The sequence below is a fragment of the Acipenser ruthenus genome, chromosome 26 (genome assembly GCF_902713425.1).
Source record: "Acipenser ruthenus chromosome 26, fAciRut3.2 maternal haplotype, whole genome shotgun sequence".
Lineage (NCBI taxonomy): Eukaryota > Metazoa > Chordata > Actinopteri > Acipenseriformes > Acipenseridae > Acipenser > Acipenser ruthenus.
This window is the reverse complement of record NC_081214.1, coordinates 8,485,060-8,505,208: the sequence shown is the minus strand read 5'-3', so window position 1 is coordinate 8,505,208 and position 20,149 is coordinate 8,485,060. Positions and strand designations below refer to the sequence as shown.

At 43.2% G+C, this 20,149-nt stretch overlaps 1 protein-coding gene across 1 annotated transcript; it reads right to left on the bottom strand.

Annotated features, from left to right (window-relative positions):
- Positions 1-16,489: 16,489 nt before the first annotated feature.
- Positions 16,490-19,937, bottom strand: LOC117430230 (zinc finger and BTB domain-containing protein 26-like). Its single transcript, XM_034050069.2, has 2 exons — positions 19,859-19,937; positions 16,490-17,908 (listed from the first exon to the last, which is right to left on the bottom strand). The coding sequence occupies exon 2, from the start codon at positions 17,886-17,888 to the stop codon at positions 16,758-16,760; it is 1,131 nt and encodes a 376-aa protein (XP_033905960.1). The 5' UTR covers positions 17,889-17,908; positions 19,859-19,937; the 3' UTR covers positions 16,490-16,757.
- Between the last annotated feature and the right edge of the window lie 212 nt (positions 19,938-20,149).

Genomic DNA, 20,149 nt, shown 5'->3' with positions numbered 1-20,149 from the left:
CAACGGGGCAGTAGCCACCCCTCTACCCCCACTGCCACCGGGTTCCCCACCGTCCCGGGAAATATGGGACTGGCTGGTGCACCCCGAGGGGAACTTCGCCAGTGACCTCCCCATGGTTATTCACGCACTGCAGATGCGAGATGGGAAACGATGGGAGGACTGGGAGCAACAGCACAACCCGGCATCCGTTCGTGACCTCACCATTGTGGTGCTGGGTTACCTAGCTGCAGACATGGGAGGGATGCCTTCCAGTGAGCAAGAGGGAGAGGAGCAGTCGCTGCCCTCTCCAGTACCTGAGCGGGAGGAGCCTGAGCGTCCACAGCCCGAGTGGGAGGAGCCTGAGCGTCCACAGCCCGAGTGGGAGGAGCCTGAGCGTCCACAGCCCGAGTGGGAGGAGCCTGAGCGTCCACAGCCCGAGTGGGAGGAGCCTGAGCGTCCACAGCCCGAGTGGGAGGAGCCTGAGCGTCCTACGCCTGAGTGGGAGGAACCCCAACCGTCCTACGCCTGAGTGGGAGGAACCCGAACGTCCTACGCCTGAGTGGGGGGAACCCGAGTGTCCACAGCCCGAAAGGGAGGAGTCGGGGCGTCCACAGCCCAAAAGGGAGGAGGTCGAGGATGATGGCTGGGAGGTTTTTTTAAAGAACCTCGCCGCAGAGTTATGCCCTGGCTGTGGGGCTTATGGGCACACGTTAGCCATATGCCCCACCCAGTATGAAGAGGAGGAACCAGCGCCCAGACGGGGGGACCGCGAGCGTCCAGCGCCCAGACGGGGGGACCGCGAGCGTCCAGCGCCCAGACGGGGGGACCGCGGGAATCCGAAGCCTGAGAGGCAGCTGTTCCCACCTTCACCAGCAGAGCAAGAATGCCTGCTGGTTTCCCCATCACAACCAGCAGAGGTAGAATGCCTGCTGGTTTCCCCAGCACAACCAGCAGAGGAAGAATGCCTGCTGGTTTCCCCAGCCCAACCAGCAGAGGAAGAATGCCTGCTGGTTTCCCCAGCACAACCAGCAGAGGAAGAATGCCTGCTGGTTTCCCCAGCACAACCAGCAGAGGAAGAATGCCTGCTGGTTTCCCCTTCAGAAGCAGAGCCGCACCAGTCCGCTGCAAGAGAGGCAGAGCAGCACCAGTCCCCTGAAAAAGGGGGAGACTACACGCTGCTCCCACCTCCATCGGCAGGAGACTACACGCTGCTCCCACCTTCACCGGCAGGAGCAGAGCAGCCGGAGCTGCCTCTGCCACTTCCAGGAGCAGAGGAGCAGGAGCTGCCTCTGCCTCCGCCACCTACATCGGCAGGAGCAGAGGAGCCGGAGCTGCCTCTGCCTCCGCCACCTACACCGGCAGGAGCAAAGGAGCAGGAGCTGCCTCGGCCACTTCCAGGAGCAGAGGAGCTGCCTCTGCCTCTGCCACTGCCAGAAGCAGAACAGCAGGAGCTGTCTCTGCTTCCCATACCTCCACCACGGGGAGTACGGGGGCCGGAGCCCCAGAAAGGGGAGCTGTCGGCCACGAAGAAGGGGGAGGAGGTCTGGAGACCACCAACCCCAGCAGCAGTTTCGCTGCCGGAGATCGTGGGGGAGGTCAGGAGACCTGCTCCCACTGCAGCAGTTTCGCTGCCGGAGATCGTGGGGGAGGTCCGGAGACCTGCTCCCACTGCAGCAGTTTCGCTGCCGGAGATCGTGGGGGAGGTCCGGAGACCTGCTCCCACTGCAGCAGTTTCGCTGCCGGAGATCGTGGGGGAGGTCCGGAGACCTGCTCCCACTGCAGCAGTTTCGCTGCCGGAGATCGTGGGGGAGGTCCGGAGACCTGCTCCCACTGCAGCAGTTTCGCTGCCGGAGATCGTGGGGGAGGTCCGGAGACCTGCTCCCACTGCAGCTTCTTCGCTGCCGGCAGTACTGTGGTCGGAGCCCCACCAAAGGGAGCTACCGGCTACAAAGAAGGGGGACGAGGTCTGGAGACCACTTTCCCCAGCAGCAGTTTCGCTGCAGGAGTTCTTGTGGCCGGAGCCCCACAGGAGGGAGCTGCCGGCTACGAAGAAGGGGGAGGTCGGGGGACCACCTGCCCCCGCAGCTTTTTCGCTGCAGGACGGGACCAACAGGCTGTCAGCCGTGCCACTACCGGCAGGGGTGCTGACAGCATGGCCAGCCATGGGCCCACTGAAGCCTCCCTTCCCAGCCCGAGACTTTGTCCTGGACTGCTGGATTTTTAAGGGGGGAGGTGGCCGTTGAGGCCATGTGTGCTGCGCACAAGGGGGGGTATATGTGGCAAAGCGCCCCGCCCCTGTGTGCATTTGTGTTATGTGTATGTATGTATGCGTGCGTATGTTAATGTTGGTGTATAGATTGGTACACGGGATATAAACGGGTCTGTGTTTCACGTGTGTTTAAAGTGTAGATTTGTATTTAGGCACGAGGAGAGCACAAATCACTTCACGTGCTGGTTAAATGTAATATGTGAGCACGGGGTTGCACAGAATTAATTCACGTGCTGGGATTCAAGTGAATAATTAATTAGTAATTGAATCCCAGCACAATAGTATATATAGACGCACATTTCTTGCACTCAGGGTTGGGTGTTCGAGAGTGGAGAACGGGTGAGGAGAAGTAGGAAAGTAAAGTGAAAGAGATCGTAAATATAAGTGTTTGTACTCACCGTGTTTGTTTGTCTCCGTGCACCGTTTGTTAAGTGTTTAGTCCGTTTTGTCTGTCTGTTTTATTTTGGCTACCAGTGCCGTGTCCTGTTTTGTGCTGTTTACAACCCTTTTATTTGTTAAATAAACGCTGAGTGCAGCCATTGCACTCAGCTCATCACAACCACTATCTCTGTGTGTCACTTCCTGATTCTGGTCTGACGCCACCCACTCCGGCCGTCTTTGTGACACCCCTTTAAAAATTGACCCAGACACAGAAATTGGGGGTTCAGCGCACTTTTAATAATACAAACAGAAATCAAAATACAAAACAAACACCTAGCTCTTTACGAGCACTAACTAGACATAACAGGAACCTAAACTATAAATCAGGACAGCTAAGCTGTTTACCCGGAACACAAAACAAAATCTTCAAAACAAAACAAACCACACAGGTTTACACTACCTTTCTTCTTCCTACACTTGTACACACAACCAAGCGGGCTCTCCACACAGCAGCCTAGAACAGACTGGCTGCTTCATTTAAATACCCTGCACCTGGTTCTAATTTAATAATAATTACCAGGTGCAGGGGATAATTAACAATGAACACAAATGTGCATTCGCACATGTTTTCTTCCATGCAGGGAGGATTAACCCCCTCCCTGCTGTGTTACACTTCCCCCCCCTTAAGTGCACAGCACTGATCGGCCATTCCAAGGCCACATTCTCCCCCCCCCCCCCCCCCCCCTTTGAAGTCCGGTGCCCAGAGGAAGGGACCGCGATCCGGCGAGCAGGGACCCAAACGGCTTGCCAGCGGCGACCAACGCATAGGCCGGTAACCTGGACGGTGCAGCAACAGGCAGAGGTGTGAGCCACGGGACCGGCGCAGCGACATCTGAGAGTCCAGGGGGAACACAGCGGGAGGAAGGGGGAACGCCAGTGACGTCACACGACCGCGTCGTGACGTCTGAGGTTTCAGGGGGAGCGGAGCAAGAGACCAGGTGAGCAAGTGTGCCTGGTGGTGCCCCGACCTGGGCACGAGGTCGAGCACAGGGAGGTCCATGCATTCCGGCAGGGTGTCAACAAGCACGGGGCAAGGGATTGTGCCCGGCAGCACCGGAATAGTTTCCAGGGGTGGTGGTCGGGGCTGTGGTGGAGGTGACTCCCTCACCTCCTCTGGCTCCCGAGACGGCAGCTCCAGCCCCTCTGGCTCCCGAGACTGCAGCTCCACCCCCTCTGGCTCTCGGGTTGGCAGCTCCACCCCTTTTGGCTCTCGGGACAGCTGCTCCACTTCCCATTTCTGGAGCAGCAGGTCCAGCTCTGTAGGCTCCGGCTCCGGTAGCCCTAGCTCCACTCTCCACTTCTTGTTTTGCTCCTCCTGAGCAGCTGTATTTCTTTTGATCTTCTCGATCAGTTCTTGAAAATCCATTTTTATTTATTTATTTATTTATTTATTTTACTGGGTCGTAGGGGCGCCCACAGCTCTGACACCACGTTGTAATGTATTGCCCCCACTCGGGTTCGTTGCCCCTTTAAAAATTGACCCAGACACAGAAATTGGGGGTTCAGCGCACTTTTAATAATACAAACAGAAATCAAAATACAAAACAAACACCTAGCTCTTTACGAGCACTAACTAGACATAACAGGAACCTAAACTATAAATCAGGACAGCTAAGCTGTTTACCCGGAACACAAAACAAAATCTTCTGAGGCAATCTAGGTAAAGTACCTTGCTCAAGGGTACAGCAGCAGTGTCCCCCATCTGGGATTGAACCCACAACCCTCCGGTCAAGAGTCCAGAGCCCTAACCCTACTCCAACAATACAACAAGCAAGAAAGGGTAAGAACATTTTAAAATATATAAACTAGATTATAAAAATGTGTTTTTACAGGGCTAGGCAGGCCATTCCATAATTTAGGGGCTTTATAGCTGAATGCTGTACCACCTGTGTTTATTTTTAATGAACTTTGGGAATAGTAAGTAACCTGGCATCCTGTGAGCGTCTAGTATATATTAACTTTAGAGCTGCTGTAAAAAATAAAGATTTGTATGAAACATGTTTTTTAAATACATAGGACTACACCTCATACTTCATAATTTCTGGAATAAGTCCAACCTGTTTTAAATTTGAATATGTACTTATTATTTTGCTGTCGGCCTTCCTAATATCTGCATATGTATTTCATACCCAACAAACAAAGAACTGTCCAGTTAAAAATATTAAATTATCCCTTTAAACATACAGTAATGTGGAGCTGCACAATGCTAAACTATGTAATGGCCTGTTCACATAGCATGGTGTTGGGTCTCGGGAGCCATCTATGGCGACAACACAGAAGCCCCTACATGTATAAGGCATATTTATGTACGTTACAGTGTCTATTGGGGGCAAGACCCCAAACTCCTACTTACAATGACGTAATAATATTCACAACCTAGGTCCTCTAAACTATTGTATAGAATTGTTCAAATGTGCATAAACTGGGTCCACTAAACTACAGTTTACAAGCCACTTCCACTAGCGATTTAGAATTTGAATATGAATAAGCTGGACTCACTAAACTGCGGGCTACCAAGGGAATTTATTATTCCTTATTATTAGGCTCATATGTACTTCGTTCTAATCAACATTATTATTTGCCTCAAAAAACGACACTAATAACATGCCTTGGTCATTTCAAAGCCATTTGAAGATGTTTAACTCACACGGTGGTCTGGTGGCATGAACTGAGCCTTATGGTCTCACTGTAGTCTGCAATGACAAGTAAAGATTTTGAAGAGGCTATAGATATCAGCGGGCCTTGGGAATTAATGTATGCACACAACGAGGGAGGAAAAGTGAGCACTTTACCCGTTTTGGCCTTTTTGTACTGGCTCCCTGTGGAGTATAGAATTGATTTTTAGATTTAGTTGTTAATTTATAAAGCCCTGAATGGATTAGCACCGAGTTATTTGCAGGAGTTACTGACCCTGTATCTTCGGAATCGCACCCTGAGATCACAGGATGCGGGGCTGCTGGTTATTCCTAGGGTCAGCAAAATCACCACGGGAGGTACGGCTTTTTCTTGTAAGGCTCCTAAATTGTGGAATGCTCTGCCTGCGTCTGTCAGGGAAGCTGGTACCATTAGAATTTTTATGTCAAGACTGAAAACTTACTTTTATAAAAAATCTTTCTTGTCTTAGGTGGTTTTAATGTAACTTTTATATTGCTACATTATTATTATTATTATTATTATTATTATTATGGATGGATGTGTGGATGTAAGTATATTTATCTATGTGTGCATGTGTGTGTATATGTGTATATGTATATATTTTTATTATAGTGTTGTTTGAATATGATTTTTTTTCTACTATGTACTGTACAGTGCTTTGAGATACTACTGCATAAAAAAACACTATATAAACGCAAAGAAATAATACAAAAATAATAATAATAATAGCTACAGTCCTCATTTCCTGTCTTTGAATAAACTTGTTGTAATCATTCAAGTGTGAATATTAACTCTCCAGCTCTAACCTTCACAGACTGCTGAGACGTAATGGACAGATTATTCATAGAATTTGCATGTGGTGTAGGTTGTTTAATTTTATGGATGTGCATATACCAGAAAAAAAAACACTTTCACTTTTAATTGCGGACCACAAACAAAATAGATGTTTTCTAATAAGATCCAGTCTATGGGAGTTGCATTAGGGGACTTGGCAGAAGGATGTTCTGAAGTTTGCATGCAGTTGAAAAGGTCTGTGTTTTTATTCATACAGTGGTTGGAATGATACACTTTCTGCACTCATCCATTCTGTTATGCATCTAAGGACCTGTCAAGCAGCCATCAGCCATGGAGCGTTGTGTGGGGGAGCATACCTCAACAGAGTCACACATGTGACACGTACCTCAACAGAGTCACACATGTGACACGTACCTCAACAGATTCACACATGTGACATGTACCTCAAAGGATTCACACATGACACGTACCTCAACAGATTCACACATGACACGTACCTCAACAGATTCACACATGACATGTACCTCAACAGATTCACACATGTGAAAACACTTGAAATGTATTTGCTTACGATTGTAAGTCACCCTGGATAAGGGCGTCTGCTAAGAAATAAATAATAATAATAATAATAATAATAATAATAATAATAATAATAATGTGACACGTACCTCAACAGATTCACACATGTGACACATACCTCAACAGATTCACACATGTGACACGTACCTCAACAGATTCACACATGTGACACGTACCTAAACAGTTCACACATGTGACACATACCTCAACAGATTCACACATAGTACAACGTCGCATATCCGACCCCTTGTGGTCTGGGGTATAGGCGGATATGTGAAAAAGTCGGATTTGCGAACATCTATAGAAAATGACATTTACACATGCATAAATAGGTTAGTGAACAAAAACAACACTCATACTGCTTTAAACACTGCTTTAAACACAGGGGAATCATTTGCTTTAAAAGTAAGCAAACGTAAACGAGATTAATTAGGCTGCAAATACACAGTGTTGCTATGCGGTTTACTATAAGCCATCTCCACGCAAAGCTTTAAAAGAATATATAAAACAAACAGTAAATGTACAGTAAACTGCAACTGAATGCTTCTTTTTTAACTCTAGAATTCCCTGCCTCCCTGGTTCTGCTTTCTTAATATCTCTGTCACGGTACTTGGCAATCTTTCTTGATATTGCCAACAGCCGATAAGAAGCTCGGTTTAAATATTGCTTCGGCTATTTTAAACAAAAGGCCGGTAAGCATTGTGTTTATGAAGCTTGCTTTCTTTAATTCAAATGCATTTAAAAGCTACAACAACACGCTGCCAATATCTGCAACCTGTGCGTTCCATCATATAAACACATTGCACAAAAAAAAAGAGTAAAACATAAAGCTTTCTCAACTGGTGTATTGAAATGCCACTGCTACTTTTTATTCAGTTGATGGATAGAATCACTGCAGAACTGGATGGGTGAGGACTGTATCATGTGAAAGAAAGTTATTTAGTGTGATCTGACAAAGACTGAGAAATAATAGGATACAGGAGAATGTATGTTTAAATACTGTGCTTGCATTGTGCTGGTGTAGGGGCTCCTCCTGCTGATCATAAGGATGGCAAACTCTTCAGGCAATCCTAACTGTGAGATACTGGTCTCAGGGATACACTGTATATACAGTGAAATGTATGTTCTAATTAGTATGCATTCTGGCACACAAGTCCTTCATGGGGTCGTCCTCTGGAAATAACATCAGATGTATTTGCTGTTACAAACAGAAGGCTATTACCTTCTTGAAACAGGCTGATAAGGTTGATATCTAGCAACCATGCAATTGATGTATTCTTACAACATGACAACACAAACAATATCAGCATTCAGCTAATTAGTCAAAACAGCTACTGTGGTGTTAAATAGAAGAGATTCTCTCAAAATCACTCCGCAATAAAACTGCAAATTACAATGAGGACTCTTCTCTAGTTCCCCATAAAAAGCAAACAAGAAACAATCATTAGGTTGTGATTCTTTCAAAAGCAATGCTTCATTCCTGAAATATCTGAATCTGTATCTAAGATCTGTTCTACTAGTACAGTATGTGACAGAGTAACTTCTAAGGTATTCCATATAATGAGTTAGCAATGAATACTCTCAGTTTACAGCCATTACAATGGGGACTCTTCTGTAGTTTCCCCAAGACAAATCAAACTGTGCCTTCATTATTTCTAGAGCAGCTTTTTAAACTAACATTTATATGGTAAGATATTTGTTGTCTAGTCACAAGCTCACCTTTTAGGAGGCCTTTAATAAGCAATAACCTTGTGTAATATTTGCATGAGTCTCCCTTGTGTAGTTTGTTGTTTTCACCTGCGTCCATCACACACCTGTTTGTGCTGCCTCCGATTAAGGATTGCTACGGATTCATTCTCCCTGCCGGTTTGCGGTGATCCTGTAAGAGCATCGGGAAAGGACCCTGGCTGTTTTCTGGCTGCTCTGTGGTGTTTCTGTTTCGTTATGTGTTATGTTATTTTATTAGTTAGTTAGTTGTGTATTGTAAATGTTTATAATTCTTCATTTGCTTTTATATGTCTGCTGTGTCTTTTCATCTGCCATTTCTCTCCATATCCATATTTTTCTATTTTATTTATCCTTCTTATAAGAAACATTTTATATATTTTGTTTAATTTCTGTAAGTTGCTTTGGATAAAAGTGTCTGTTAAATAATAATAATAATAATAATAATAATAATAATAATAATAATAATAATAATAATAATAATAATAATAATAAGTTGCATCCTCCTAGGTAAAGCAGTGAGGACTTCTTAAAGCAACAAGACTGGGTTCCTCCTGTTTGAAACAGCTTGAAGACTGTGCTGGAATAGCACAACTGAACAGCTTGGAAGCCATGTGGTTTTGGAACAAAGGGGGCTAGGAGAAGTCACTGTAAAGGTGTTATGCACAGTCTCCTTTGTGTATGAATTTCAGGGTTTTAAAAATCAGTGCTTTTAAAGGAAATACAGCTTGCCACTTCACTCCCAGTTTATATTAGGTCTTATTTATATCTTGCTATAAGATGTTTTGGTATCGAACATGTCGGGTTCCATTCAGGCAGATCAGGGCTTTAGTTTAGCTCAGTTTAGATATTCTTAATGTTGTTTATTACTGATTTGCGTGATTTGGGATATCTTTATTTAGTCCCTGTGTTTCTTCATTTCTACAGACTTTCACTTTTGCCTATTTTGTTTCAAACATTTTAATTTTCTCCATATCTTCCCCGGTCACTATGGTTACATACAGTGTATTTAACCTTTCCAGGGCCTGTGAGGGGCCAGGGAGTCTGGATGGTTATCAAGTTTGCCAAGAGGTCTTCGTTTGAAGTGAAGGTGTCAGGATTTACATTACTTATACTGGAGTGTTCCTGTTTAGTTCCTGAATAAATGATCTTGATTAAGAACCCTTTTGTAAAAGACAAGCCAGAGTGCCTCTGAGGCTATACGTTAATGAAGGCAATATGACCTGCACTGGCTTTGCATCTAATAGCCATTTTAACAGGTCTCCAGTTATGTGTGGTAGACATATAGAACTCTGGGATACCATATTATTATTGGGATTGTAGCTAACAAAACAATGAAATACATCTTACCTGTTTTGTACTTTCATTAGCTACAAAGGTATGAAATGTCCAGTTTTGAAAGAATAGTATTTTTTTATTTTAAAACATCCGGCATTACATTAGGTTAAAGCAAGTTATTTTCACACCAGCTGTGTCTTCTGGCTCAAAGCTCCTTACTGACTGAAAGCACGTCAGCTGGTTGATTCTTGACAAGAAATGAGCAGTTAAAGGGGTGGGGACAATTTCACCAAGGAAGTGTAAGACAAGCGGAAAGAATGGGTTTAAAAAAGAGATTTATTTAACCTAGTGTACCAGATACCATGTTTTAAAATGCACATTTCATCAGACAGGACCAGTACTGGTATGATTCACGATGTGCTGGAAGAACATGAGACAGGCTCCAGCACAATCCCCAGGTCTCAAGCCAATCTCTACCTGACTTTATCACTTTAAACTCGGTTTCTCCATGTAGCACTGCTGCCCTCTAGTGATGACATAGATTATAGCAGTGTATAAACAGGACCATAATGAACCAGTGCAGTATGACACACACCAGGCATATTTTCTTATAGTAACTTAATACAATCCAAGTGGAAGAATGTGGTTAACTGAGAAGGAATAATGTTTTACCTTACACTTGGACATTGGAAAAATAAATAAAACAAATCTTACAAGATGAATTTACTTTCCACATTCCTTGTCATTTTTGTGTAGATGCAGTTTATTTTTCTGAAGTGCACTTATCCTGCCACCACCACACTGTCAATGCACTCCCTGGACCAGCTGGACTCCACAGCAAGTCTTTACTGCTGTCAAACTTAAAGTGATTACAGCTAACAAAGCAGTGCCATGCCTCTTACAGGCTGACTTGATTTTAAAACACATTATCTGGTTAGACACTTGGTTATGATCCTGAGGTGTCGAAAATTCAAATACATTCTACCATGAAATTCTGTATATCACTGGAAAAGTAGGTGTCTGTAGATTTAGAATTTGTAAATATATATTTTTTTAATTCCCACAACCCTCTGAAAAAATACCTAAAAAGTGTCTAATTGTAAGGAAACTAAATGAATGTCTGTAAATGAGTGCGCACAATACCAATTGCTATGTTAGTAAGTTTCCATGTATTGATTACGGTATTCAAAAGTCACACACATATAGCTTAAATATTTATCATTAGACACAACGAATGTGGCGCTTAGTTATAAGCAGAAATCAGATAATGATCAGTTACCTAATGTTCTAGGAGAAAGCTCAGGTACAGAGATGGTCTGTCATCAGGAGAGGATGCAGGTAGCTTTCCTCACTCGTGCTCTCAAGTGCCTGTCTTACATATCTTATCTAACTGTGTATGTGTGAAGCAGCACTCTGCTCAAACTCTGTTTTCCTTAACAATATCTAAGCACTGTCAATTTCATGGTTAAAATGTTGTTCCAGGCACAGAACATACACGAGGAGAGACACCTCTCTCTTTTGAAAACAGCACACCTTGTAGCTGTGCTCAGCACAGTATTCTCATCTCAAATGTGCTCACGATGTTTAACCTTTGCTGACCCCTACATAATTATCCATGCCTGAGCATTGCAGACACGACACTCTTCATACACAGTTTTTCCTCAGATACTTTACTGTGTATTTTCACAAAGCTCCTTTTAGCAATAATAAGTTTCTTTGAAGAGACAACCAATTATAACACCGTGTAACAATTTTTTTTTTTTTTTTTTGATTCCTGGGTAGTAAGTGTTATTTCCTAATTGCTTATGCCTCAAAAGTATAGAAAATGGCTATTATTCCCCACAGACTTTGCTTTTGTGACCAGGACAGTGATATTTTGAAATGTACCTATTTTCTAGAACATTCCAGATAGATTCAGTGCTGAGTAAACTTGGAGTAACATCTAGAACTTTCTAGAACATTCCAGTAATATAAATAGTAGTATAAATACAGGGGCCTTAAGCCCACCAGTTCAGTTTAGTTCCAGCTGCCTAAGTGGATACATATCTGCATTTTTCTGAGATGGCATCAAGAGGCTGCAAGCATCCGGCAGACGCATTTTGCTATGTCTGCATCCAATTTATCAAGACAAGAGCGAAAAAGTACTCCGTGGAAGCATCTGCTAAGATGTGTGAGGCCTACAAGGCATATTTCGGCATGCCTGTCGGGGATCAAGACAAACCCTGGGCACCTCATTTCACCTGCGAGCACTGCAAAAAAACTCTGGAAGGTAAGATGGACGATTGTTGCTTGGAATTTTATGTTATAAAATTTGTTAAAATTTTTAAAATTGTAAAAGTTTTTAATTTTAAAATGTTTTACAATTTTCAGTGTTATTGAAAAAATATATCATATATATCAAAAATGTTGCGAGAATCTCTTACACATTAGTCATGGGTGAAATAAATGTATTTTTGTAGGATGGTACAGAGGGGAAAAGAGAGCCATGAAGTTCGCTATCCCAAGAATTTGGCGGGAACCCACTGACCACTCAAGCAACTGCTACTTCTGCATGGTGGACCCTTCCAAACGTCGGACTGGCAAGAATGCACCTGCTATCACGTATCCGGACCCTCCTTCATCCATCGCCCCGGTGCCACACTGCCATGAGCTCCACACAGGTGGAGCTGAGGAGAGAAACCCATACTACCCCAACCAAAAAGACCTCAACGACTTGATTAGAGATCTTGGTCTCACCAAGTCCAATGCCGAGCTTTTGACGTCTAGGCTCAAGCAGTGGAACTTGTTGGATGAAAGTGTGCAAGTCGCAGATCAGAGGAAGCGTCACCAACCTTTTTCCAGCTTCTTCACCCATCAAGATGGGCTCTGCTTCTGCCACAATGTGACCAGTCTGTTCAAGGCAATCGGAATCGCCTGTAACCAGAATGAGTGGCGCCTCTTCATTGACAGCTCATCCAGGAGCCTCAAAGCCGTGCTGCTCCATAATGGTAACAAGTACCCCTCTTCCCCTGGCTCACTTGGTGAACCTCAAAGAGGATTACAACAGCATCAAGACCTTGCTGGACGCCTTGAAGTATGATGAGTACGACTGGGAGGTCATAGGAGACTTCAAAATGGTGGCATTCCTGATGGGTCTCCAAGGCGGTTTTACCAAGTTTCCCTGCTATCTTTGCCTTTGGGACAGCAGGGACACCAAGGCGCACTACCACAGGCGGGACTGGCCACAGCGGACCGAGTTCTCTGTGGGGAGGAACAACGTCAAGTGGGAGCCACTGGTGGACCCCCGGAAGGTGCTGATGCCACCACTGCACATCAAATTGGGCCTTATGAAACAATTTGTCAGAGCTCTAGATAAGGAGTCGGCAGCCTTCAAGTACCTTCAAGACTTTTTCCCTAAGCTATCTGAGGCAAAGGTCAAAGCCGGTGTCTTCGTCGGACCACAGATAAAGAAGATCCTGGAGTGCAATGAATTCCCCAAGAAGCTCACTAGTAAGGAGAAAGCGGTTTGGAACAGCTTTGTCGCAGTGGTTCGGGGCTTCCTGGGCAATCACAAGGCCGAAAACTATGCTGGTTGAGACTCTGGTGAAGAACTACGACACAATGGGCTGTAGGATGTCCCTCAAAGTCCATATCCTTGATGCTCATCTTGATAAATTCAAGGAGAACATGGGAGCGTACTCGGAGGAGCAAGGCGAGCGCTTCCACCAGGATATACTGGACTTTGAACGCCGCTACCAAGGACAGTATAACGAGAACATGATGGGAGACTACATTTGGGGGCTGATTCGTGAAAGTGATTTACAGTATAATCGTAAATCTCGAAAAACTACTCACTTCTAAATCTTTTGTAGTCATTTTTGTATTACTTTAGTATAAATACATGTTAATTTGGATTCATATGTTGTTTTTTTCTGACTTTATGTGAACGAAAAGACACAAATTAAATTGGAAATAGGTAAATTTCAAAATATCACTGTCCTGGTCACAAAAGCAAAGTTTGTGGGGAATAATAGCCATTTTCTATAATTTTGAGGCATAAGCAATTAGGAAATAACACTTACTACCCAGGAACAAAAATTGTGTTACATAATTGGTTATTTAATTATTCTCTTTGAATATTATCTAACAACATACTTGGTCACAATATATTTCAAATAGCATTAATATTCCATTTTATATAGATGATTGAAATTGTGTCCAGTACCCAGCGTTGCTGACAGGACACATGTGAGTCTGCACTGGATTTGTATGCTTTTAAGCACTTTTTAAGATCCACCACTCTACAGCTATGACCAAAAGTTCTGCATCACCTAGAATTTTAGGACTGAGACATAATTTAATATAGATTTCGAAATGTCACGTTTTTCAATTGTTGTCAGTTTTTTGTGAAGTATATGGAAAACTACAAAGCGGTGGTATGTAATTCAATATATTAATGTAACATTATTCAGCAGCTTTCAATGTTAAACTTGGCGAAATTCAGGGGGAGTAAACCAGGGCTTCACTATTTCCTAATTTCACCTATCATTATTGACTCCCTATTTAAACCCAGTCACAGCTCAGCTCTTTCTCTTGAGTTAGTTTTTTTCCTCCTCCTCACTTTTTTTATACGCCGCGTGCCTCTGTGTCGGTCCCCTCTGGGGGGATAGTGAGTCTCACTTCCCCGACCTAGAGTTCCAGTAACTCTGCAGGTTCTTCATGTGGTCAGAGGGGACCCCCGGCCACACTATTCTTTCACAGCTCATGCGCTACATCTTGTCTCAAGAAAGAAGGCTCTGTCTTACTTCCTTCTTTATCCTTCTGGGACATGGTCCTAACAATTACACAATTATTTGTGTTCTTTCAGATTCTCTTTTCTTCCTTCATATGAGCCGTTCCGTCCTCTGAGGGTCAAACCCGGTTGCTAACTGGGACCCAGCCGCGAGGCTGAGCCTATAACGACTCTCTGAGAAGTCAGAGCACTCTGTGTTTTCAGGGGCCTGGAGGCTGATAGGGCCAGCCTCGACTCCATAGGGAAGACTCTCTCGATTGGAGTCTGGCCCGTCCTTTTCTCTCTCTCTCTCCCCTGCTCTAGAGGCCGAGCCTCGAATCCTAAGTTGCAAAACACTCCCTTCCTCTCGCAGCCCTGGTTTCCGCCCCGTGAATTGGACTTTATGAAGCGAAGTACAAAGCATGCAGATTGGGGAGTGGAGAAGAGCAGTCGGTAGTTGTGTCGGGGTTTCTCCAAAGCACTGCTCCCATCTCTACTGAATGTGCATTTCATTTACAATAGTACAAATAAAGTACAGTACATTTTACCATTTAAAAACATTTGTTAAAAATAACAAGCTGCTTATTTGGCACGATGGCTGTTTTAATTACTTACCTCTGCCATAGTTAATTCTGCACTAATCTTATTTTAATCCATATTAACATTTATGTCCTATTGATCCCTGTTGCAAATAACGTATGTGTTTATTTGTATTTATCTAGATATACAAATAAACAAACAAGCAAGAGAAAACATACCACAATGCAATATGGACAGGATGAAGTCAAACCCCTGCCACACTGTGCTGATGTGCAGGGAAATTATACAATATCTTAATTTTTGACCAATGTCAGCAGACCAGTGGATAGGTAACTTACCTCTGATCCCTGAGGTACGGCAATCAAATCCGGCTCTCAGATTTTCTTTTTCTTGTTAATACAACGTAACACAGCAGTGAGGTTTGTGTTAGAGATCGCCTTGAGGTCAGTGTTCTGTGGTCTTGCAGTCACCACTGGGCACTGGGTTTTCTTCAGTACATACATTGCATTTTATTGTTTTAAGTGTTGCTTCATTAAAGCTGTCCTAAATTAAAAATTCCTTAACAGGACACAATGCACCAATGTTACGCACAGCAAAAATCAGCTTTTTCTATTTTTGTGATGTGATCTTTTTGTCCTGCCCACAATGTTACTTTAGTTATTAAATGTTATTTTGTGCTACATTTTATGCAAAGTATTAGAGTGTATTATTTTATATTATTAAAAATCAATACCCTGAAAACATGCTTATGTAGTTGGAAAATTGAGAATAAAAATTGAGAATAAGATCACCCCTCTGCATCTCAGCCATCTACTTCAAACTGCACGAGCACCACAGTGACCGATAAGCAGTTGCAAGCAGTAGTAATGGACAAAAACGCAAAGAAAAAATATGTTCTTATAATTTTGAATGGGAGATGAAGTACCTGTGGCTTGTTTATAGAGATGGCAAGATGTACTGTAGTGTGTGTGAAAAGGCTGCTTTTCACAAAAATGCTTAAGACACGGCGATGCTGTGGCTGTTATTGGAATGCAGAAATATATTAAAACACGCGTAGATGAAGGCAACAAACAGTGCTTAGAATCCCGTCTCACTGTCATGCGAACGACCTACTGTTAGTATGTAACAAAGAAAAAAGTGTGTCTGTGTTCAGATGTATATCTATACACAGACAGAGATTGTTTAAACTATGATATAACATAGAGTTTAAATGTTCATAAAAATGTACCAAAATGCACATCCCTAGAGTTTAGTAGCCTTTGTAGACTGTTTGCTTAGTATTTGATGGATGGGACGCAAAATTTTGGGCATGTGCGTATCAGGAACGTATGAACAGAAAAGCTAGCGTGACCTCGGACCAATGTAGAATGACTGGGTTGGATTTTTGTTCTTCATTATAACCTCAGAAAATTGGTTTCTGAAATGGTAAGACTACAAATTCCTACATTCAATGTAATAGCAAAATATTTAGTAAACAAGGGATCCGAGTGAGGTAATTGGACAATAAATAATGCTACTGTCATTCATAGAAAATGGAAGCCGACTTTCCATTGACAGTATTTACAAACAACTGTTTACACAAGATGTTTAAAAGTTTAATGTATGAAGTGTAAAGACAGGACAATTATCTATTCAGGGATACCAGAAATGTGTCAGAGAGTGGTGTAAAACGGGCAATATATGTCCCGCAGCAGCACAAGCAAGCAGGGGTGGTTTGATAATAAGAAGGATCAAGAATCACTAGGGTTAAAGCAGGACCTCCTCAATCTCTTCATTGAGGTTGTCAGCGCTGCTCTTCCTGTGCATCTCCCGCAGGTGGCGCCGCAGAGCCGGTTTCTGGGCGAAGTGCAGCTTGCAGTAATTGCAGCAGTGCGGCCGTGTCCCGCTGTGCAGGTTCATGTGATCCTGGAGAGACACTTTCTGGGTGAAAGTCTTGGTGCAGACGCTGCACTGATAGGGCTTGAAGCCTGTGTGCATGTGTATGTGACGAGTCAGGTTTCCCTTCTGGGTGAAGGTCTTCCCGCATCGCAAGCAAAGGAACAACTTGTGCTCCCTCATGTGGCTGACATAGTTCTCTAGAAACTGGAAGGTTAGGGAGCAGTTCGGGCAGAGGTAGGGCCCTTGCAGAACCTCTTGTTCAGGTCCATCCTGGTTCCTCCTGACCTCGCTTGAAAAGTCTGTGGACAAGTTGAGGCCTTGGAAGTGAAACTCATTGGCAGCAAACATGAAGTCCTCAATGTTGACTACCTCAGAGAAACCTGCAGGCCCCTGTAGTCTGCTGCTGGTATGCAGTGGTTTTGATGAGCCCAGTTGAACATCTGGACAACCTTCAACCTCAGATGCTGCCTCCTCTTCTGTTTTTACTGGCAAGCTCTTCTTTTCTGGGCCAAGCTTGTGTTTTTTACTTTTCTTAGGGCTGGGTTCTGTTTCTCTAATATTCTCCTCTTGGTTGGTTTCTTTGGTGCTCCTCAAAGCACCAGCTGAGAAGCTGGGTTCCATGTATTGCATGGCTGTCTGCTGGCACTTTTCCACCACGTGTCCCATCTGAAGGTAGCTGGCGACTGTGAGGTAGCTGATCAGTTCTTGAACAGGGAATTCCAGGACGCCGGTGTAGCAGGATTGCAGGAGCTGTGTGGCCACCTCTGGGCTTTGATTGATTGATAGAACGGCCTCCTCGGAGTCCTTCAGCAGAAACTGGTCCCTCAGGAAGGATGAACTGGCTGCCAGCACCACTTTGTGACCCTGGAACGAAGCCTGCTCGATGCGTATCGTCACATCGCAGAACTGCCTCTGCTCTCGTAAGCTGTTCATCTTCTGTAGCACACAGTTGCTGTAATTGATGAACTGGAAGTGGAGTTTGGGACTTGCTGTGGCCATGTTGGCTGATGCAGGATAAGCTGGAAAAGTGTAGGTACAGGATAAGTAAAGATTATTTCAGGGTGCTTACTGAAGCAGACATTGGTACAGCTTTGACATATCCCAGTTATCTTAATTGATGTATTCCTGTCTACATTCACTTTGTATATCATTTTTTGCTTAAGTCATTACAGCCTGGTGACATTTTAAAAATGAAATTCATCAGTAAGAAATACTGCATAGAACAAATGTGGTATTTCTTACATCCACTGCGGGCAGAGAGTTGGACAGGTTAATGGTTACACTCTGGTCTACAAGCTGTACTTAAGCCCCTTTCACACCTGCACTCCTACCCGGGTCCCGACCCGAGTTCTGGCTACCCGGGTCACAATCCCAGGTAGTGTGAAACCACGTACCCAGGTCGGACCTGGGATGACCCAGGTCGGCAGCGACCACGGGGTCGACACGCTTTGACCCGGGTCGAGCAAGACACAATGCATGATGGGCGTAGTAACAAACAGCCACGCCTGCGTGAAGGTTTCACTTCCGCAAGGAACATTTCTGTTTTTTCTGTTTAGCCATATTTTTGTGGATTGAGACACACCATGAGCCAGATTGCAGCAGGGATGAATAAACGTTTGCTCTAATCAACATTTGGGCTGACGATTCAATCCAGAGAAGCTTGGATGGAAGAGTCCGTAACAAGCTGCTTCTGGGGCTTTGCCACGCACGTTGCGTATTTGCTTCTGTGTCACCCAGGTCAACACTGCTTCTTCAAAAAGCAGTGTGAAATTGCGTAGCCAACCCGCATGACACTGGGTAGAGAAAACCAGTGTGAAAGGGGCTTAAGAGAGATGACAAGTTGAGAGCTCTGTTGAGGCCACAGGCGTGATTTACATTTTTTTTTAGTTACCAGGTGACTGAAACAGAAAATGATGTACAATGTTTTGATAACTGAGATTTCAGACCCATACCAAGTTGCTCTTTACGAAGTGTAAACATTTTTTGGAAAGCCCTGATAAATAATACATTTTGGCCATTTACAAAAAGCCTGAACATATTTTAAATACAAACACAGAAAAGAGGAAAGAAAACAAAACAATTATATTTTTAAATATTGTATATTTTTTGGTTTGTTGTAGTGTCTGATATCATCAGTAAGTTAACAGATATAAAAAAAAATTAAAGCTGTTTTTTTATGTTGGAAATATATTTGATATAAAAATAACCAATATTGTAAATTGAATGTTTTACATCAAATGGTTAGTTTTTATGTCTTAATTAGATTTTTTTCCTATTTTAAATAATTACTAATATACAAAATGTGTTTCTAAAACGATGTATAAAAACTAATATTAACAGAATATTTACTGAAAACTGTAATTGTGATATCAAAAATTGAATAAATAATATAATTAGTAGTGTTAATTATGTGTATTTTAATATCTGTAATTGCACTGGTAAACAAAAATACAGTACAATACAGTACTAAAAGACTGCATTATTTTGGGGGGAATGCAGGATATAGAAAATACTTATATTTACACTATTATTTAAATTTTCATTTTGTGTTTCTTTAAAAATGCGAACTAAAACAAAAACGCTGGGCTTGTCATGTAGCATTTGCAACGGGGCCTCTGGCCTAGCAGCAAACTGCTGCTACAGCCTGCTCTAGACACAGAGTGCATTACAACTTTGAAAAAAAAAAAGAAAAGAAAATACGCAAAACGGTCTCACACACAAAATTGAAACAGGCGAATCTGAAATTTAAAAATAATACCAAAAAAACGGTCATAACATTTTTTACTGGCGCCGTCCCTGTTTGCTTGTCCTAGATGCTTCTAGTTGACTCATTCTAGTACAGCAAGTGGTGGCGCGCTCCCGTAGTAACTTGTCACAAATTCATATTTTACAGTATTTAACTCAAGTTTATTCACCTGAGGCGGCGCTTTCTTTACACTAAACCGTGTTTTGTGACGGTTGCATCTTACCTTGGTAGTTTCTCCCCAAATAAATTAAGTTGCATGCGGTTATTTATTTTTTTTATTTTTTTTTGTGCGCCGCCGAACAGGCGGGGTTTAAGCATTCTAGAAGTACTACAATTGAATAAGCAACCGAGAAAGATTTAAAGGGAAAGGTCGGTGGATATTGTTGCATAGTTGTAAATTGCAGAACTATAGTTTGAACGCAAAGGCTAAAGGTTCAACAGAGTGTAAGTGTATTGCATGATAAAATGATGATTACCATAATATACAACCGTTTGAAATAGTAATATATATATA

What these genes read in the sequence shown, in the direction of transcription:
- LOC117430230 (XM_034050069.2), bottom strand. Translation starts at nt 17,888, where the DNA reads ATGGCCACAGCAAGTCCCAAACTCCACTTCCAGTTCATCAATTACAGC.